General features: G+C 44.6%; 1 protein-coding gene across 1 annotated transcript in view; it reads right to left on the bottom strand.

The window, feature by feature from the left end:
• The window catches only part of LOC144590998 (uncharacterized), a 41469-nt gene that overhangs the window by 17547 nt on the left and 1534 nt on the right, over window positions 1–22388 (bottom strand). The window contains exons 2-8 of the mRNA XM_078395346.1: window positions 18895–20014; window positions 9864–9975; window positions 9325–9757; window positions 4580–4771; window positions 3798–3878; window positions 3552–3664; window positions 2310–2368 (exon numbers count right to left, since the gene is read on the bottom strand). Of these exons, the coding sequence (XP_078251472.1) occupies window positions 2310–2368; window positions 3552–3664; window positions 3798–3878; window positions 4580–4771; window positions 9325–9757; window positions 9864–9975; window positions 18895–19926 (2022 nt within the window). The 5' untranslated portion in view covers window positions 19927–20014. The remainder of the gene's footprint in view (window positions 1–2309; window positions 2369–3551; window positions 3665–3797; window positions 3879–4579; window positions 4772–9324; window positions 9758–9863; window positions 9976–18894; window positions 20015–22388) is intronic.

Raw genomic sequence — 22388 nt, 5'->3', positions numbered from 1 at the left:
GGGGCGGGTGACACTGTGGTGGGGGTGGGTGGCACTGTGGGGGGGGGAGGGTGGCACTGTGGGGGGGGGAGGGTGGCACTGTGGGGGGGCGGGTGGCACTGTGGGGGGGCGGGTGACACTGTGGGGGGGCGGGTGACACTGTGGGGGGGGGAGGGTGGCACTGTGGGGGGGCGGGTGGCACTGTGGGGGGGCGGGTGGCACTGTGGGGGGGCGGGTGGCACTGTGGAGGGGCGGGTTGCACTGTGGGGGGGCGGGTGGCACTGTGGAGGGGCGGGTTGCACTGTGGAGGGGCGGGTTGCACTGTGGGGGGGCGGGTTGCACTGTGGTGGGGCGGGTTGCATTGTGGTGGGGCGGGTTGCACCGTGGGGGGAGAGGGTGGCACCGTGGGGGGGGTGGGTGACACTGTGTGGGGGGGTGGGTGGCACTGTGGGGGGGGCGGGTGGCACTGTGGGGGGGGGAGGGTGGCACTGTGGGGGGGCGGGTGGCACTGTGGGGGGGAGGGTGGCACTGTGGGGGGGAGGGTGGCACTGTGGGGGGGCTGGTGGCACTGTGGTGGGGCGGGTGGCACTGTGGGGGGGGGCGGGTGGCACTGTGGGGGGGCGGGTGGCACTGTGGGGGGGGTGGCACTGTGGGGGGATGGCACTGTGGGGGGCGGGTGGCACTGTGGGGGGGTGGCACTGTGGGGGGGTGGCACTGTGGGGGGGTGGCACTGTGGGGAGGGGACGGGTGGCACTGTGGGGGGGTGGCACTGTGGGGGGGCGGGTGGCACTGTGGGGGGGTGGGAGGCACTGTGGGGGGGTGGCACTGTGGGGGGGTGGGAGGCACTGTGGGGGGGGCGGGTGGCACTGGGGGGGGTGGGAGGCACTGTGGGGAGGGCGGGTGGCACTGGGGGGTGGGTGGCAGTGTGGGGGGGGCGGGTGGCACTGTGGGAGGGTGGCACTGTGGGGGGGCGGGTGGCACTGTGGGGGGGGTGGCACTGTGGGAGGGGGCGGGTGGCACTGTGGGGGGGCGGGTGGCACTGTGGGGGGGCGGGTGGCACTGTGGGGGGGCGGGTCGCACAGCTGTCTCGTAGTTTCAGCTTGATCCTAACTCGTGAGACTCGCTCTGTTGGTTGGCACAGTCTCAATGTGACTACGGGTTTCCCCAGGGTAATCCACATCCCCAAGATGTGCTGATTAGTCGGTTAATTTGCTGCTATGAACTACTACTAAAGTAGCCAGGTAGCAAGAGGATGGAGGATATTGATGGATGTGAGAGAGACACTAGGTTACAGGGGAAGGAGTAGAGCAATGTGAATGATGGGATTGCTCAGAGCTGGCAGTAACTGGATGGGCTGGGTGGCCTTTTTCCATTTTGTGGGAAACAAGAGGAAAATATCTTACAACATAATTTAGAATCAAAACTATTAAAAGTATTTTAATAAACTTTAACGTTGTTTTAAATGAAAAATATTGAATTAAGTAGCTTTTTCAAAACATATTAATCACCTTACATTTGCTCTTGTTTCTCCCAGCCATTTCTTTCTATTTGACATGTATGGGCTTGCTCTTCCTGCAACAGGTATAACCTGGCACTACTCACCTGCCACTAGCACTGGGGAATTGTAGGAAGGTCTCATGTCACCATTGGCGGTGAAATCAAAACACAAGCAGTTAAACTGCTTGGAAAATGCATGATGAGACTTCAACATTCATGGAACTGCAGCATTTTGCAGCAAGTTCCAGTCTGTTGACTGTTTGTACGTGTGCAGCACTCAAATTCTCATATAGTAAGTTATGTACACTTTTAGTGCTTGTAAAGTGTACTATCGTTTCCTTTAGTATCGATAATATAGTTATGTTTTATTGAACTATTCAGGATTAATTGTTCATAATTAATCTCATCAGATTGCCGATTGTTCTGATACATTCCATCACTGAACGTAATGGCCAGATTACAACTTGCTTCTCAGTAGGTGAGCACCATACTCAATTTCTGATATATTTTGATGACTTGTGTCCATTATCCACAGGCAGTTGGCAGAACCAGTGGCAGCCTTAGTATGGTTAGACACCTTGGGAAAGATTAAAAACCATTTCAACACTTCCCGCATAAACATGGGGCATTGGCCATGTGACACTCCTTACAGATATCTGTTTGGTTGGAAACATCTAACAATGTTGTGCACTTTCCATGAACTCCGGTCTATATTTTTAATTGCCACAGCTATTTTGTACTTATTATCATAAAAGTATCCAGCCACCATACTTATATATTACACGTTTAATTCACCTTGATTCTAACTTCAGCCTGGTACCGAGGAAACTTACCTTGCTGTGAAGGTCTGAATTTAAAAGCATAATTGCACAGGTGAGCGTGTGCACAGCATCTAAGGAGAACAAGGAGCAAACGTTATAGGATCAGGCAAGCTCTTGTCTTTGATTTAACTATCATTGTGCTTTTTAATTTCAGGTTAACATGCAATATAATTGGAAGCCGAAACAACAATTGACAACTGATCCAATTCTCTGGATGCTTTCAAGAGAGAGTTAGATAGAGCTCTTAATGATAGCGGAGTCAGGGGGTATGGGGAGAAGGCAGGAACGGGGTACTGATTGAGGATGATCAGCCATGATCAGATTGAATGGCGGTGCTGGCTCGAAGGGCCGAATGGCCTACTCCTGCACCTATTGTCTATTGTTCATTTTGCTGGCATTGCCTTGACACATCTTGAATAAACAGGAATTAAATGGAATTATAATTTCTGACTGCTGAAACTACTTGGATATGGAAATGGTTTTGCATCATAATGCTCGGTGAAACTAGACATGGAAGGCATTGTGTGCATTTTCACTGTCAGCCTCAATTAATATTGGGTCTCAGGCTTCATGTTAATAATCTCAAGGTCTCCAGACTTCTACAGTTGTCCATGGACTGCTTGCTGCAGTGCTGGGTAGGCAGTTGCAATGGCCCATAGTGTTCCCGCTGAGCAAGCAACTCTCTGCCTTCTGACTGTAGATTAAAGAGTCTTCACTGTCATTGACAGTTTCAGTGGGTGTATAATGACAAGATAACATTTGCATGGGTCAAATTACAAAAAGGATATTGAAACTGGCAGTTGGCCCTTTTTGTCATTTTGAAGGATCTCGTTTTACTTTATTGTCAAAAACACCTGTACAATCTAACACATTTTCTATGTTTTCCAAGCACGACAGGTCAGAAACTTAAATTGGGCCACTGGCCCTATTTTCCACATAGATATCAGTCATAGATATGTGCTAATTTTACCTTCATGTTTCTTATTGATAGATTAGGTTTAAAAGAATGACTGCTCTTTTTGTCCACAACAAAGTAAAAAAAAACTAGACACACTTGCCTGCTGTTTTTAAATTAGATGGGAATAAACTACATACAATATTTATAACAGATGACAACCTTGTGGTTAAGTTATTGTACAGCATATTTATTGGACAGCCACGTGATCTCAGTCTGGGCCCATCTGGATAACACAGTGAACCCGAGCAAAAGAACCCGTACTGTGCAGTGAGGCTGCCCCAGGTAGTTGCCTGTACCTCTACTGTGAATAATGTCCTGGTTACAATGTTGGAAACGATTGGAGAAGCATTGCAATACTCGCTCCCGTTCCTGACTCTCTCCCGTCAGGGCTAATGCCAACAGGAATTTTCTGTGGACAAAATCAGAAAAGAATCTCACAAAAGATGCACATTAATATTGTCATTAATAGCTTATTAAATATTTTTTAACAAAATAATATTCGACCAATAACAAGTTCAAAAGATATGCAAGACACACCCTACCTTAGTGCCTGATCGAGGGTCATCTCTCGGAAGTCAAATAGTTGAAGGTATTCCTCAGCTACCATCTGACTGAATTCAGTACTAAAGGATAAAAAGGAGAGAAATCTGAGAAGTTTGCTTCAGCTTCTTCTGAGTAGGGTGAGTTTGGCAAATAGTCTTAACAGATTTGTTAATTTAGCCAAAGAACCTTTGTGTAGACAAGCATTGTCAATGGTGGTAGAGTAGTGAATGTATTTCTGCAATTCCATCAGACGTATTAATAGAGGCATCAGCTGACTTATTTTAAAGGTCATCAATTCAATGCAGTTCAATGAAACTTGCAGATAAAAAGAGTAAACATGAAAATGTTAAGAATCTCTACCTATCAAGAAATGTGGCTTTTTATATGTTTCAATAGCTTTGAGTTTACACTGACATTAGGAATGATTTCCTGCAGGTGGTTAGACTCAGTACGGGACAGAAACCGACCTTTCACCCACCACGCCCATGCCAACCATTTTTCCCATCTACACCAATCCCATTTGTCACCATTATGATAGTGTCTTTCTATATCTTGTCTACTTAGGTGTCTGTCTAAATAATTACTAGTAGGTGAATCTGATTCCATACATCATTTGGCAGCATGTTACAGATATCAGCTACTTTCTGTTAAAAAAAACTACCCCTACATCCTTCCCCCCTCCCCCCCTTTAAATATCCTACTTTCCACCTTAAAACTATGTTCCCTTGTGTTTAAGAACCCGTAAAGTATTAATTCTTTCATTATCGTGTAATGGACATACTTCTTTTCTATGTAGGGTGCGATATCCGTCTTCTTAAATCCATCCAGATGGTAGAGTTTGTAAGCCAAGCTAACGGCAACTTCTTGGTCTGGTTTATTCCCATTAGCCAGTAGACCTACAAAGTCCGTTGTTTCACTTGTGAAGTTTGTTTCTGGCAGAATTTGAGGTTGTTGCTTGCTCTGAATGACATCACTGTATCAAGACAAATCAAATAACAGTCTGTTAAGAATACAAAGCGCTGTAATCACGTGGTCTCCTCCTCTTCCACCATCATTTCAGCAGGGGACTGGAATAACCCCACAAAACTTCAGGCCATCAACATTTTAGGAATAGGAAAAATCTTTCAGGCCTAACAAACCTATCAGCTACATATTCTGTAATTCCTTTCTTCCCACAATAAGATCTCCAAGGTTGTCTTACACCATTCATCCCCTTCACTTACCTTCTCATTGCTATCCTTATTTCCCATCTCTTTCAGATTTCTCATCTGCAGATTGGATCTGATGAGAATGGATCACAGATCATCATTCTCCCAATCAGTATTCATGCAGCAGATAGACACAAAAAGCTGGAATAACTCAGCGAGCCAGACAGCATCTCTGGAGAGAAGGAATGAGTGACATTTCGGGTTGAGACCCTTTTTCGGACTCAGTCTGAAGAAGGGTCTCGACCCGAAATGTCACCCATTCCTTCTCTCCGGAGATGCTGCCTGTCCCGCTGAGTTACTCCAGCTTTTTGCGTTTAGCTTCGGTTTAAACCAGCATCTGTAGTTCCTTCCTACACAGTATTCATGCAGAATGACTGGCAGTAAGTAGTCTTGCATTGGCTCAAATGGGCAAGCATAATTAGCTGAGACTTTGGTTTCTAATCTCTGATTAGGAGGCTGGCCCTGAAGTGAATCTCCCTTTGGCAACATACTATAGAATAGCTGATCAGAGCAGAGGGAAGCGACTGCTTTAATTGTTTTTGTAAGTCGCTGCTGTATTATCTATATACTTAAACTCTCGTTTGTTTGATGGTTTGTTCCTGAACTACAACCAAAACGGTACACGATAGCATGACAATTTTAGGCCCGCCTTACTCACCATCGTCCCTTTGGTGCTAATGGAAGAAGTTTCATTGAAATTAGTGTTCACATTTTAAAGTTTAAATGTATCTCCTAGGGAGGGAGGAGGAGGGGGGGAGGGGAGGGGAGGGGAGGGGAGGGGAGGGGAGGGGAGGGGAGGGAGGGAGGGAGGGAGGGAGGGAGGGAGGGTGGGTAGGTAAGTAAGGGGGGGTTCACATATAAAGCCCTAAATGGACATTCCCCCCCCATATCAAAAATCTTCTAACCCCCCTCTCTAACTCCAGGTCCCTCAGGTCGGCCGATTTGGGGCTACTCACTATCCCGCGGTCTAGGCTTACGCTCAGGGGTGACCGCGCTTTTGCGGTTGCAGCTCCGAGACTGTGGAACAGCATCCTTTTCCCCATCAGAACTGCCCCCTCCATCGACTCCTTTAAGTCCAGGCTCAAAACCTATTTCTACTCCCTAGCGTTTGAGGCTCATTGAGGAGGCGCTGTGAACTGTTTTGTATGTGCTGTTATGTTTGTGTGCCACTGTATGTTTCTTTTTTTTCCTTAGTAACTAAACAGATGTACAGCACTTTGGTCAACGTGGGTTGTTTTTAAATGTGCTATACAAATAAAATTGACTTGACTTGACTGACTAGTACTTGTTAAAAGTACCATCTATCACAACTATTTTATTGATACAAAATAACATTGTAATTATATCATCAAATATTTTAAGCTTAAAAACTGAATCACGACACACTGCGTCACATACCCTTACATGGCACCTGGCAGCGGGGGTCAAATACTATTAACAGGAATATCTCCCGGTGGCTCAGCACTTCAACTCCCCCTCCTATTCCCAATCTGACCTTTCTGTCCTGGGCCTCCTCCATTGTCAGAGTGAGGCCCAGCGCAAATTGGAGGAACAGCACCTCATATTTTGCTTGGGCAGCTTACACCCCAGCGGTATGAACATTGACTTCTCTAACTTCAGGTAGTCCGTGCTTCCCCTCTCTATCCCCTCCCCCTTCCCAGTTCTTCCACCAGTCTTCCTGTCTCCGACTACATCCTATATTTGTGCCGCCCCCTCCCCGACATCAGTCTGAAGAAGGGTCTCGACCCGAAACGTCACCCATTCCTTCTCTCCCGAGGTGCTGCCTGACCCACTGAGTTATTCCAGCATTTTGTGTCTACCTTTGATTTAAACCAGCATCTGCAGTTTATTTTTCCTACACAGGAATACTAATGCTTTCTTTATCTGAATAGATGTAATAAAACTAAGTCCAAGCAGTTGTAGAAGCTTGGACTTTTGCAACTTTGTGGCCGGCAGCCTATTGATTGCACAAGATGCAGTCAAGCAAATGAATAGGAAACCTCACTGTTTGTCTTCTAATGGCCCTCTGGTAGCAAGATAAATGAGAGCAAGATAAATGGCACAACACCAACATGATAATAGTGCCCAAAAGCTTCCATATAAAGGTTATGTGGAAGCCGCTGTTATGATCCTAAGATGCCCAAGAAACAGGTAATGACTTCAGAGCTGTTGAGGAGGAGGTGAGGAGGGGAGGAGGGGTGGAAGGCTAGAAAGAAACGATTGGACAAGCAGCTGAGCGTGCAGGTGCCAGAATGGCATTAGATAGATAGGGCATCGTATACTGTAGTTGCTTCAGGTTTAGGAAATCCTGGCTGTTTTAAATGCAAAGCCAGATAGTTCAACTCGCAACTTGGAGCATTACTGAGGAAATCTTGTTCAGTGAAGAATGAGTGGTAGCCAAACATAATTTGTGTTCAATTAAAGCTCAATTAAAGATAAATCATAAAAGTAACTTTTAAAAATAAAACACAACAGTAAAAGATATCGTTGCTCTATTTGCATCGGTAAACAGGAGTACTGAATATTATTTGAGGTGGAGATTTGTTCCTTTCGTTGGACATGAGAATTGGGTGAATGTCATTGTATCAATGTGCTTGCCTATCTCCTGTTACCCTTGAGAAGATGATATTCAGCCACTTTCTTCAACACTACAAACCATGTGATGAAGATATTACCACTATGTTGTGCATTCAACATTTGGTCCAATGATGGTGAAGTGAAGGCATTGTGTTTCCGAGCCACGTTGATGTGGGATGTGCGAAGCTACAATCCTGCAGGTGTTACAATTTGTCTTCTGGGTTATAGAGGTTATAGACACTGCAGTTATGGTGCAACAGTGATAGAAACATAGAAACATAGAAAATAGGTGCAGGAGTAGGCCATTCGGCCCTTCGAGCCTGCACCGCCATTCAATATGATCATGGCTGATCATCCAGCTCAGTAACCTGTACCTGCCTTCTCTCCATACCCCCTGATCCCTTTAGCCACAAGGGCCACATCTAACTCCCTCTTAAATATAGCCAATGATCTGGCCTCAACTACCTTCTGTGGCAGAGAATTCCACAGATTCACCACTCTCTGTGTGAAGAAATGTTTTCTCATCTCGGTCCTAAAAGACTTCCCCCTTATCCTTAAGCTGTGACCCCTGGTTCTGGACTTCCCCAACATCGGGAACAATCTTCCCGCATCTAGCCTCTCCAACCCCTTAAGAATTGTATATGTTTCTATAAGAGATGGATTGATTGTTTGAAAGAGTGGATGGGGTGCTAATCAACTGAATGATTCTTTCTAGATGTTGCCAGACTTTGAGTGCTGCCAATTGCAGAGTATTCCATAACAGAGTTTATCAATGGATGAAAAGCTTTGCAGAGTTAGGAGATGAATCATTCACTGTAGAACACCTGCCCCGACCTGCTCCTATACCACACAGCATGTGCCTTTTCTGGTCAGTGATGCAAGAATGTTAATAGAGGAGATGGTACCCCCTCTTGTCTGTATCCCATCAGTCACGATGATGGAGGAGTTCGAGGCATTGGCTGGTGGTTTTGAGTGCATGGCTATGTCAGAAGATTTGTGCTTGTCTGAGGAATAACTAGTTCAGTTTCTGGACAAGTCCTTATCTAAAAGAACTAGAAACCTGTTAGGAAACTCTTCTGCAATAAGTGGTTGGGGTTTACAATCCAATATCAATTAGGTTGATGGACTTGCATCCAGTGAAATGCACAAAATACATTTACAATGATATTTAATGGAGAAAAATAAATGCAAAGACATGACTCTAACTCACAAAGAGCTGGGATACACCCAGTGGGTGGAATGATTTCCTTCTATTATGTGCAGGAAGGAACTGCAGATGCTGGTTTAAACCGAAGATAGACACAAAATGCTGGAGTAACTCAGCAGGACAGGCAGCATCTTTGTCAAAAGGAATGGGTGACGTTTTGGGTCGAGTAATTACAAGTTCTAGGAAGAAGGGTCTCGACCCGAAACGTCACCCATTCCTTCTCTCCAGAGATGCTGCCTGACCCGCTGAGTTACTCCAGCACTCTGTGAAACGTCACCTATCCATGTTCTCCACAGATGCTGCCTGACCCGCTGAGTTACTCCAGCATTTTGTATCCTCCTTCTATTATGTACAATTCCACATTCTCAATTTATGGTTATAATTTATGTTAAATTATACATACCTTCAAACATATATAGTTTGTTACTCAGCTCATTTCATAATGGTAACAGGTAATTATTTTGTGCTAACCAATAATTATCCAGCCATTGCTAAGTGCTACCATGCTAAACAAGTCAGCTTGAATTTCCTTACTTGTCAATTCTGATGTCTGCGATTTCTCCATTCGCATTGTTCTCCTGTTCTCGAGGGGAGTCACTCAGTTCCATCCCTTCAATGTTTTGATCAACATTATCATAGATGTTATTGATTGGTCTTTTCTTTTCAGTTATTGTGCGTTCTAAATGTTCTTGGTCTATGGGCAATGCTGTACGGTTGTCAATGGGTTTGCTCCACATCTGCCAATCTGCTTGGTTCATTTCCTGGCAATCGCAGAGTGATGCTTTTGTATTCACTGAGTTCCACATCTGGCTGGCTGTTTCTGTCTCAGTAGAAGCATCTTGTTCTTGGTAAACATCATCTACGTGATCCCTGAAAGTTTCTATCATTGATGTATGCTGATTGTCAGAGAAAAGCACATCTTCAGAGAGCGCTGGGATGTAGCTGGTCAGGGTGGTCTCTTTTACATCTCGAGAGAGCAGAGAAATAATTAGAGGCTGCTGGGAAGAACAAGGAGTATGAAAACAGTTCAGATGAGAAAATAAGAACCAGCAGGATGGGATGCAAATACTTACCAGCAAATAGTGCTTCCTTGGGATTGAAATAATTGGGCAAGGATTCTTCAATGCTTGTTATTTTCAGCTCTTTGGAGGATGATTGATTTCCAAATGAAAAGTAGCTGGTGTCCTACAGCACGAGAAAAGGCCATCAGTTACATGTGACCAATTTTTATCTGTGTCTTAACGAGCTCCAGAATCCTGTGCTGTACATCTTAGTCTCATTTCTCTGCTTGATCTCTTTATGGAAAAGAGAACAACTGTTGTAAAAGAGTAAGGTGTCAATTTACATAAATATTTAGAGAAGACTGCTCTGATAATTCAGTGAACTGAACCACAAAGACCTGGAATGACCCGGGTGATCATCCATCTGTGCTCTTGTACAGAGACGGCTCTGAGCACTCTGGACAATAAGTGAAGCAGGGGTGGGGGGGGACGGGACTTTTGATTGCTTTTCTTTAGCTCCTGGTGAAATGAGTTCCCACCAGGGCACTTGTAGATACATTTCACTTAATCGTCTAGTTTTATGATCCGTACTTAGCTAAGACACAAAGTAAGAATTGGTTTTAAGAATGGACAGATTGGGATTATTGACTCAAGGCGAGTTTTTGAGAGGTCTGCCTGAGCAGGTGGAAGGTTGTAACTTCTCCAGCCGTGTTTGAAAGTATCCTGTTCTACCTAGCCGCCAAATGAAGATCTGTAATCTTGCAAGGGGTGGCCTATCTGAAACCCAGAAGCATATTTGCTTCTGACTAGTTCGAGAGCCGCATTGGTTTCTCAGGTGAGGTTGAAACTTTGTAGAGAACTCACGATAATTTGTATAAACCGGAAATGGTGCCTGCTTTGTGAGGGCACAACTACCCGAAACAACCTTGTCGGTAATATATATTCATACATATGCATACTCTAAACAAGATAATAAGCGGCTTGCTTTTAACTTTCCACCTGCCTGGTTTGGACACAATGAATGAAATCCAGAGGTGCAAAGTTTGTTCTGGTTTGCTTTCCTTTTCTGCGTTGTGTGGATGCTGCATTGGTTCACAAGTATCACACAGCAACTGTGCACATTTCTAGTGATAGTCATTTCAGATCTAACATTTATGGGGGTGTTAGCAGATGCAAGGCTAGAGGTCGACATAAAGATGTAGAGAGGACAATGTGATTAAATGTGGGAGAGGATGATTTGCAAACCGGTAGAGAAGCAGGAAGCGGGGAATGGGATTGATGGGATTGCTCTGCTGGTGAATGGGAGGGCAGCATGGTGGTACTGTGTAGCAAGCAGCCAACTAGGACGCGTCACCCATGGTCAGCCATGACCGAGGGGGGCTAAGCTGTGACCGAGGGGGGCTAAGCCGTGACCGAGGGGGGCTATGCCGTGACCGAGGGGGGCTATGCCGTGACCGAGGGGGGCTATGCCGTGACCGAGGGGGGCTATGCCGTGACCGAGGGGGGCTATGCCGTGACCGAGGGGGGCTAAGCCGTGACCGAGGGGGGCTAAGCCGTGACCGAGGGGGGCTAAGCCGTGACCGAGGGGGGCTAAGCCGTGACCGAGGGACGGCTAAGCCGTGACCGAGGGGGGCTATGCCGTGACCGAGGGGGGCTAAGCCGTGACCGAGGGGGGCTAAGCCGTGACCGAGGGACGGCTATGTCGTGACCGAGGGGGGCTAAGCCGTGACCGAGGGGGGCTAAGCCGTGACCGAGGGGGCTAAGCCGTGACCGAGGGGGGCTAAGCCGTGACCGAGGGGGGCTAAGCCGTGACCGAGGGGGGCTAAGCCGTGACCGAGGGGGGCTAAGAGGGGTGGTACTGCCGCCCCATAGCTCCAATGGTCGTGTTCAACCCTGCATTCTACCTGTGGGGGGGTGTGCACATTCCCCCTATGACTACATGGACTGTTCCTTTGTGCTCCGTTTCCATCCCACCTAATCCTATCTGCCCGCACATTGTGAATTTGTGGAATTCTCTGTCACTGGAGGCAGTGGAGGCAAATTCACTAGATGAATTTAAAAGAGAGTTAGATAGAGCTCTAGGGGCTAGTGGAATCAAGGGATATGTGGAGAAGGCAGGCACGGGTTACTGATTGTGGATGATCAGCCATAATCAGAAATTAATGACAGTGCTAGCTCGAAGGGCCAAATGGCCTCCTCCTGCAGCTATTTTCTATGTTTCTGTTTCATATCCTTCTATTCCCTGCCTCCTTATTGATTGTCTAAAGCAGATCAGCCATTCTCTTATTAAATAGTGGAGCTTGCCCAAGGCCCACTCCAGGTCTGCAAGGCCTACTCCAGGGCTGCAAGGCCTACTCCAGGTCTGCAAGGCCCACTCCAGGGCTGCAAGGCCTACTCCAGGGCTGCAAGGCCTACTCCAGGTCTGCAAGGCCTACTCCAGGGCTGCAAGTCCCACTCCAGGTCTGCAAGGCCTACTCCAGGGCTGCAAGGCCTACTCCAGGTCTGCAAGGCCTACTCCAGGGCTGCAAGTCCCACTCCAGGGCTGCAAGGCCCACTCCAGGGCTGCAAGGCCCACTCCAGGGCTGCAAGGCCTACTCCAGGGCTGCAAGGCCTACTCCAGGGCTGCAAGGCCTAGTCCAGGGCTGCAAGGCCTACTCCAGCTCCTGATTCACATACGTCTTTATTTCATATATCTTCAGACATCGCCTGCAAAACTCTCATATCCTCTTTCAACGTCAAAGTGACTTCTTCCTTAATCACAGAGTTTACTTCCCCCCCCCCCCCCCCCCCCTGTTATTGGTTTTCTTTCTTCCTGTCCACCGCATATACTTCCCACACCATGACCATTATGCAGCCAAGTCTCTGGGACGTAACTGGTCAGCTGAATTTGCACTTACATTCCATTCCATTCAATCCTTGCTGTAGGGAATGGGTCACACAGCATTAAGGGTCCTTTGTCCTCTCCCCACCTCCTCGTGTCTATTTTAACTTCTTCAAATCTTTCCCTTTACCATTATCTATTTATCATTTAAAACACAATTTCTGACTACTGCTGTATGTAATGTTTGCCCTCTTTTGCTAGTTTTCATTTCTCGTAACTGTTCTATTTATCCTTGTACTAGATCTAAACCTGTTCAAGTTGACCACCACAGCTGTGTTGGTCCATCCTGTACATTGGTGATGCCAGTGATGGGTTGCCTTTGTTTTCATGTTACAATGGACTCGACTACCAACAGGGCAGGGTCTGCGCATTTCAGGGCACCTCATAACCTTCTGACCCAGGCACCAGGTGTAAAAGCATCAAGTCTTGGTCCAGGGAAGTCCAAGACTTCAGGAGTCGGTAAAGGTTGCCGTTGGTTATTCACTGACTTCAACAATAAACAGAATCTTAGCTCGAATCAAAGCAGTTTTACAAATTGCTCTTTCCAGGATCAGCTGCAAGGAATTGTTTTTGATGAAACATTAGCCATGTTCATAATAACCTATCCTGACCAGCAAACCTTATCTACAGGTTAAATGGAATTGCGTTATCAAAAGGCCCAACATTGAATGGAGTGTCTTCAAAGGGATCCCCATTTCACAACTTTCTGTGAAAAGGACAGACTGTGTAAATTGTTCACATTGTCAGCTAACAATGTTGTAACCTACTGGAGCAACTTGGCCAGGCACAACTAAAAGAAAGATATGAAAATGAAATCTGTGTTTCAGTGAATGGTGATAGGAAGTGGCGGAGGTGTGTCAGGATTGAGCCCAGCTTGCTGGAGCTGCGTGTGGCACAGTGAAGCAACATGGACTGCAACCATCCCACCATCCCAGTGACCCTGGCGTCTGGTACTGTCTGTATGATGTTTGTATGTTCACCATGTGACTGTGCGGGGATATTCTGGGTTCATAGAATCACTGAATCATACAGAGATACGAGACGGTACAGGCCCTTCAGCCCACTGAGTGGGCACTGACAATCAACCACCCATTTACACCAATCCCACATGACTCTCATTTTCAATACTCTCTGCATTTCCATCAACTCCCGTCAGATTCTATCATTCACACACGCACAAGAACCAAAATAGAGCTGCCATTTAACACACCAACCTGTACACCTTGGTGTGTAGGAAGGAACTGCAGATGCTGGTTTATACTGAAGATGGACACAAAATGCTGGAGTAACTCAGCAGGTCAGGCAGCATCTCTGGAGAGAAGAAATAGGTGACATTTCGGGTCAGAACCTTTCTTCAGACTTCCTTTTCTCCAGAGATGCTGCCTGACCTGCTGAGTTACTCCAGCATTTTGTGTCTATCTGCAGACCTTGGTGTTGTGAGAGGAATCTTAAACGTCCAGTGGAAACCCAAGCGGTTACAGGGAGAAGGTACAGACTGCACCCATGGTAATGGTTGAACCTGGTCTCTATGAGGCAGCTGAGACCGCTCACAGTGCCAACGGACCTCCCACATCGAAGCATTGCTGGTTGACAGATTCATTAGCTGTGTAAATTACCCTGAATCTAGGTCGATGGGTGGGGCAAATTCAGGTGAAATGAATGGACATAGAAGAGAAAATAGGCTTCAGGAAAAATAAGTGGGGGCATGGATTGCTCTTTGGCACAACGTACATGTATGGACCAAATGGCCTCCCCCTGTGCTGTAAGGGAAAGTGATTCAGGGTTCACATTGTAAACCTCTGGGTACTTGCCTTCACACCCAGTGGATCAGTCTTGAAAACTTCCAACAGCTTCAATAATATTCCATCATCATATACAAATGTTCCTCCCCTTCCCTTTCAACATTTCAACAAAATCACTCCCTTCAAAACCTCATGTCCTGCTCTTCCACCCCTGCCTACTACTACTATTTATCCCAGTCAGACTTGGGTATGTCCCACAAGCAAATGGTTAGTAACACACGACACAGAAAAGACACTTAATCTGCCACATTAAGTCATCTGGTCTCACCCCAAGAGAGCTATCTCCTTCATTCTTTCCATCTCTCATTCCACCTTTTCAGCTACCTAAATATAATGTTTTCTCCCTCCTTAGTTCTGATAAAGGGTGCCAAACCCAAAACTTTAACTGGTTCCCTCTTCACAGATGCTGCCCAACCTGCTGAATGTTTCCAGCATTTTCCGTTTTTAAATAAATTAAATTTGGTACTTTATGCTTGAATTTCAATTTTCTGATGCATATTATTTCTTAAATAGGAAAACAGGTCAGTCTATTCTGTCATTACATGAAATATATGCGTTTAAAGTATATTTTTGGCAACAACTGCAGCAATGTTCAGCCATAACCCTACCACCATGCGGTCTGCCTGTTCCTGTTTCTCGTTACTCATTGGCTTTAATTGGTCACATACAGTAACCCGTGGTGTATGTAACCAGCAAGATCTTTATTAAAACGAACCATGATGCTTTCTGTTAGATCAAATATTACATATTTTCACTTCTTTACAAATATAGTTAAAGAACAAAGCACTCAACGACACAATGTCGAGATACCGAGAGGCCAAATATCATCACCTAGGGTGAGATTTCACTCCAACCTGTTTAACAAGGTTGTGCAAGGCTGCTGTAAATTGTGGTTTGTGGTGCTTAGTGGCTTCTGGATCACAGTTACACAATTCCTTAAATTCCTTCAAATACATCCTTCACAATGATAACATTCTAAGCCCAGCATATTTATTTGGCACAAATCACACACAACACTGATTTAGACAAAAAAGCTGCAGTAACTCAGCGGGGCAGGCAGGCAGGCAGCCACTCTGGAGAGAAGGAATTGGTGATGTTTCGGGTCCAGACCCTTCTTCAGACTGAATCTTTCCCATTTTTATTTAATGTAGGACCACCTATAATCATAATACATAAATGGAAAATACCTGATCCAGTTCCTGAAATATCTCAGTCCAAAGTGCTTTTCTCGTGGTTGTGAGGATGTGAAGTTTGTCTCTGATAGAATGGCTCTGGAGGAGATGCTGAGACCACTTCCTACAGAGGCCCCAATGGTTTTCCTGCCCCTCCCTTACCCAAGTGCACAGGGCTGCCCGCCACCCTGGTGTTTCTCCCAGCCATCAAACGCCGTTCACCAAAGTTTATTTCACTAAAGGGGCCACCAAGAACAAAGTGGGGGGGGGGGGGGGGTGAGAATGAAGAGGGACTGGGGGGAGAAGTAAGAGTACTTTTTTGAATACTTTAGTAACTTTGTAGGCACTCTTTACGTGACAACTCTTGCAGACTTGTTCTGCGTGCAAACAAAGAATCTCACTGCACCAAGTACACATGACAATAAAGTATCAATCCATCAATCAAATCTGGGGGCTCTCTCCATCTCTCCCCGAGCCTTCTCCTCCACACTGGTGTCAGGTTGCCAAATAGAATGTGCTTTAAGACTGAGTTATTATAAACTGCATGCAATTGAGTCTATTCCTGTTAGCAACACCACAGGCCCTATGTTCAACAAACGCATCGTAAATGTAACCCTCTTGCCACTTTTCAACATATTTTGGCCAACTAGGTTATATTTTGTGAAGGGTCTGATCGAGTGACAATCACGTTGTTGTGCTTCAGACACAGGATTAAGTCTGGTTTCTGGTCAGTGGTTTATAAACCTCGCACCTAGTAAACCTCGGCTGCAAATATTCTCATTGACGAGGCACACCATGAAGGACTATTTGTTTTAATCATCTGCTCCCTTCAGAATAATCTCAGAATATTCAACGTCTTTGCAGCATTAAAAGCTCTTTAACCAGACACAGAGTGGGAGCAGCTCGATGGTGTTTGTGACCACAATAAGCTTTGATCAAACTCTGTGCCTTCAATCAACCACCTGTTTCCATCTCCATAACATCGAGGTATCGAGGCTGAATAAAGGGGGGAAAATTAAACATGTCGACAATGGACTGTAAACTGGGGAGGCCCAGGAGTGGAGGGACAATTGCAGTAGAGGGAGGGGGTACTTGTAAATTAAATTAGGGGGCAAAGAGGGTCATGGACTATCACTGGCAGACAAAGTTAGGGAAAATCCCCAAGCATTTTAAGTACATTAAGGGAAAGCGACTAACCATGAAAAGAGTAAGATACGTTGACCAAAGGGACAATCTACACATGGAGCCAGACAATGCATGTGAACACTTCACTTCTGCTCAGCAGGTTTGCAACATTAAAAAAAACACTATATTGTAATTGTAACCATCAGCCTATTTACAAAGAAGCCAATAGTTTTTAAATAACAGAAACAGGTTATCCAGTCCATGAAGTGTTGGCTGGTGTTTTACACGTTGGAGATCTAATTCTATCGCCCATTCTTCATCCCATCTTACCTCATTGCTATCTATGATCCATTCAGTTCATCCTTAAATGCTGATATCCCTCCTTCAAACGCAAAATATGTATTCAAGACCTCTCACCTTTGGTAAGAGGTTTCTCCAACTCTGATTCATCTATTATTTTTATTCCCAATCCTCCAGCATCAGTCTATATCTATCACCCCCTTCATTATTTCAAAACTCTTCTTTCATAACCTTTCACTACTTGAAATTCCCTGTAATCTGTGTCAGTGATGATCACCCAATGTTTAAGGTTTTCTTTGCATTTATCTTTGCTCAGTATTATTTCTGTTGTGTTCTTGATAACAAACACCTCAACATCCTTCCTATGATGCTGAGACTAAAATGCCCAGCCTCTGTGGTTTTACAATCATGTAGATTCACCGTTGCATCTCGATTCTCGATCATTTCCTGACACTATTTCTCCATTTTGCTTTTGGCTGACAAATAAGAACTGAAGACGAAAGGAAGTCAAGAATTGAACATGAGCGATGTGGTTAGAATGTCACAAAATGGAAACTACCAAGGGGGGTAATCAACCAAACTGGCTCGACCAGTCAGCAGGGCTTATCACGACAAGACATGAGCTGATCAGAACACTGTAAATGATTTGTTTAACAAAATGTTCCCTTCTGAATTATCATTAAAGAGATAAACAATGAACAATTCACTAACTGGAGCTCATGCTGAGCAGGTTTGGGGTATTGATCAGCAAATCTAAAATCTTTCATCCAAATGTTGCCAGTTAACTATGCAGCAGTGTCCAAAGCAAACGCATATTATGATCTGAACAATGTTGGGTAAAATTCAGTAAGTGCAGTTTAAAATTCTATAAATGACTCACATGTTGAGTGTATGTGTAAGAGTAATGCAGAGCCAGTAACAGAAAGCTGGGACTGGGTAGCCTGGGAGTTCCCTAATGGTAAGAAACTCAAAATTACAGAGCCTTGACACCTTGTTGATAATGGATTATCTGCCTGTTTTATTCAGAAGCTGCTGGTGTGAGAATCATGTCCATATTCACTCTGTGATGGGCTGGATGTGCTTCTGCCAGATGGTGGCCAGGTTCATGTTGTGGTCTCAGGGCTTTGCAGTTTATTGGGGAGATTATTCAAGCGAGTGTCAAATACTCGTTCCTCTATCACGTTGCCGCAAAACCGAGCAACACTGGCTGCCGCCTGAACCCAGTACAGGCCGCCTTGTTTGAGGAGCAGTTGATCAAGTGGATGTCCCTCATGTTATATTTTCTGGCACCTCCAATCTGCAAACTTCAACTATCATATCATATCATATCATATCATATCATATCATATCATATCATATCATATATATACAGCCGGAAACAGGCCTTTTCGGCCCTCCAAGTCCGTGCCGCCCAGCGATCCCCGCACATTAACACTATCCTACACCCACTAGGGACAATTTTTACATTTACCCAGCCAATTAACCTACATACCTGTACGTCTTTGGAGTGTGGGAGGAAACCGAAGATCTCGGAGAAAACCCACGCAGGTCACGGGGAGAACGTACAAACTCCTTACAATGCAGCACCCGTAGTCAGGATCGAACCTGAGTCTCCGGCGCTGCATTCGCTGTAAAGCAGCAACTCTACCGCTGCGCTACCGTGCCGAACTATACTTCAATTCCCACTATACTTTGGTCCAATATCACCAGAGATATAATACCATGAAACAACATGTGAAACTGAGGGCTGAGTTCAGGTTTGATGGGGACCTCAGTGGTCAATGTCCATCTCGATACCTCCAATTATAAAAAGATTCCATTACCTCACTCTGTGTTAGTTGGTTGTTCCATTCCACCAGCTCCTTGTGCACTGAAGGAGTGTATGATGGTAACGTGGATACAGAATCATCTGTGCTGATTAAACAGCAACTCTCTGCAATTACTTCCTCGACCATGTGGATTTTCAGTTCACTGCCCGATGGCTCACAGTTCATGGGCATCACCACTGGATCCGCGTTACTCCTTTCACCTAACTCCTCCTCACTTGTGGCAATATCTGTGGTCAAAATTGGAATAAACGCTTGGTTCTGATGCCAAATTTCTTGTTGCAAAAAAATAACATCTGATGGATCCATAATCATTTCATCAGGAGTCGTGGCTGTATCAGACATTTGGGCAAAATCCTCAGATCTATCCCTCAGCATTTCTTCATCAGTTTCCTCATGGATAGATGGCGTTAAAGGCTCTGCCAGACCACGGCTCTCGATAGTCATCCCATCAGAAGCATTAAATAGACATTCAGTACTTTCTTCAGAACAGCTTCCAGTTTCATTGGTCCTTTTGGTCAGTAATACAGCTTGTACCCATGGTGTAGATCCGTTACTTTCCAATGAACTTGTGCTTTCTGATCGATTAGAAGCATCTAATTTGTCTTCGACATCCCCAATAAACACAATATTTGTTTGCTCAGTAGAAAACGTTTCAATTTGTCCAGAATCTGAATTCTCATTCAGATCTGAATTTTCCAAACTAAAACTCAAGATTGAACTTTCGGCAATAACATTATAGTTCTTATGTTCTTCATCAACATTATCCGCATAGCTGATGTCACCTGGCTCCATTTCATTACCCAGATCGGCTGAGATCTGAAATAGGTTTCTTGCAAAGAGTGTATCGTCATCTTGTGTCCTTGGCTCTGAAAACCTTAATAAGTCGGAGTTATCGCTATGGAGAGGAGCTACATCTTGTGCACTGATTCCATTGTCTTCATCAATGTTGTCATCGCCTTCTGCAGCGTCTAAACCTTTTGAGCAAGATGTTTGTTCCATGTCAATCAGGAAATCAAAATGATCCATCTTCAAATATTAAAGGGAAGTTGCAACAGATCCGTTGCTAATTTCAATGGATTCTGCAAAGTCGCAGCCAGCTATTTGCCATGATGATCTGCAAAAAAATATAATTTCAATTATTGCAAAATGACTGGTAAATGTTTCAATTTGTCCTGAATTATGGTTGCATAAATGTTGCCAAAAATTCTCACATTTTAAGATTTTGCACAGGTTCTAGTAATAAGATCTCCATAATAATAATAATAAGCATGGATAAAATGGAAGCTCACAGAGTAGAGGATTCTAAGGGCACGGGGCTCTAGAACGTGAGGACCTAAACCTAAGGGGAGAGTTCATAAGTTCATAAGTCATAGGGGCAGAATTTGGCCATTCAGCTCATCGAGTCTATGCCGCCATTCAACCTTGGTTGATCTATCTTTCCCTCACAACCCCATTCTCCTGCTTTCTCCCCCTAACTTTTGACACCCTTACTAATCATGATCCAGTCAATCTCTGCTTGAAAAATACCCAAGGTCGGCCTCCACAGCCATCTGTGGCACTGAATCCACAGATTCACCACCCTCTGGCTAAAGAACGTCCTCCCCATTTCCTTTCTTTACGTCTTTTTATTCTGAGACTGTGCTCACTGGCCCTAGACTCTCCGACTAGTGGAAACATCCCCTTCACGTCTACTCTAGTGAGGCCTTTCATTATTCAGTGGGGTAAGGTTTAAGAGGGGCATCAGTGGCAACGTTTTCATTGCGTATCTGGAATTTAGCTGCCAGATAAAATTATAGAGCAAATACAATTAAGACATTTGAACAAATCTATGGATAAAAAGGGTTTAAAGGACGATGAGTAAATGGCGCAAGCCCAGTATGTCAACTTGGTCGGTGTGGATAAGGTGGGCTGAAGTACTTTAAAGATCCACCATTCTATGAGGAGACTGATGAAGGACAACTATCACATTGTTGTACGAGTTCGCAGTGAATGACATTTGAGTGTAAATTGTTCTATTTAGTGCAAGTCAAGATATAGGCCACATTTCTCCTGACCTTGTGGTTAAATAACTCCCTTCTTAAGGCAATGGCTGATGGTACCTATATATAATCTGAAGAAAATAGCATTGGGAGGACACACAGCTATTTTATTTATTTGCTCAGTAAATGGAACATATGAAGTGACTTTGTGTCTAGTGCTACATAGATGCACCACAAAGCTCAGTCCCAACTTTACAGCACCTAAACATCTGCTCTTTCAAACACATTTTACAGCAGTCGATGAATATTTCAATTTAAAATTAATGTATGACTAGCACAAAATGAGTTCCAGCATTTGACTGCAGGTTGGGTCCGAACTGCACAGAAAGACGTCACAAATAATGTGGAGATTAATAATGCCAGTAAAATAGTTAAGTAAAAGTCATTGTCTTTCTGCTGACTGGATAGCGCCCGACAAAAGCTTTTCACTGTACCTCGGTATACGTGACAATAAGCTAAACTAAACTAGCTTAGTTTGGAGACACAGTGCAGAATCGGGTCCCTTCGGCCTACCGAGTCCGCACACTAACACATTCCTATTACTAAGGACAATTTACGCATACACCAAGCCAATTAACCTACAAACCTGTACATCTTTGGAGTGCGGGAGGAAACCGAAGATCTCGGAGAAAACCCATGCGCTCATGGGGAGAATGTACAAACTCCATACAGACAGCACCGTAGTCGGGATCGAACCCGGGTCTCTGGCGCTGCAAGCGCTGTAAGGCAGCAATACCGCTGCGCTACCATGCCGCCCAAAAATAACTAAAAGAAAGTTATTTTTGGTTAAATAATAACTTGCATAATATATTTTACATCCTTAGGTTGTCCTGATGTCCTGCCAAATAAGTATTTAAGAAATGCAATCAAAACTGCAATATAGAAATCTACTATGCTTTAAAGGAATGGGAACATTTTCGTTGATGAATGGTTTGTAATATTATTAAATGCTCAGTAAAGAAATCCAAGTACAGGTCACAGAAAGGCAACATTGGATCTTAAGTATTAAGACCATATCTGGCAGAGTTTATCTTGTTGACATTGTATTGAACAGTTTTTATTTTAACATAAAGAGTTAGTGCTAGATAGTGTAAAGTTGTAGTAAATTAAAAATACAAGCTATAGAATTAATTTAATTGTGGTACGGAATGCTCAAATAAAAATATTATATCATCAATTTTCTTCAGGAATTACTTCAAATAATGTCCTGATAAAACTTACAGCAGAGAATTCCTTGCACTTTCTTCACCAGGTGACCTCTGTTCTCGTCCTATCTGCCTCCATGGCCTTGCCCCTTACCTTGCGGTATTCTTTCATTTCAAATATTTATCCAGTTTTTGTTCAAATGATGTCAACCTTTGCTGCAATAGCATTTTGTGATGAAACATTCCGTTCCTCCAGAGCAAATTCCACTAACTGTTGTTTATTTATTGTTAACTCAGAGTCTCT

This window comes from Rhinoraja longicauda, unplaced genomic scaffold, assembly GCF_053455715.1.
Source record: "Rhinoraja longicauda isolate Sanriku21f unplaced genomic scaffold, sRhiLon1.1 Scf000457, whole genome shotgun sequence".
In the NCBI taxonomy this organism is placed as follows: domain Eukaryota; kingdom Metazoa; phylum Chordata; class Chondrichthyes; order Rajiformes; family Arhynchobatidae; genus Rhinoraja; species Rhinoraja longicauda.
This window is presented reverse-complemented; position numbering and strand designations above follow the sequence as displayed.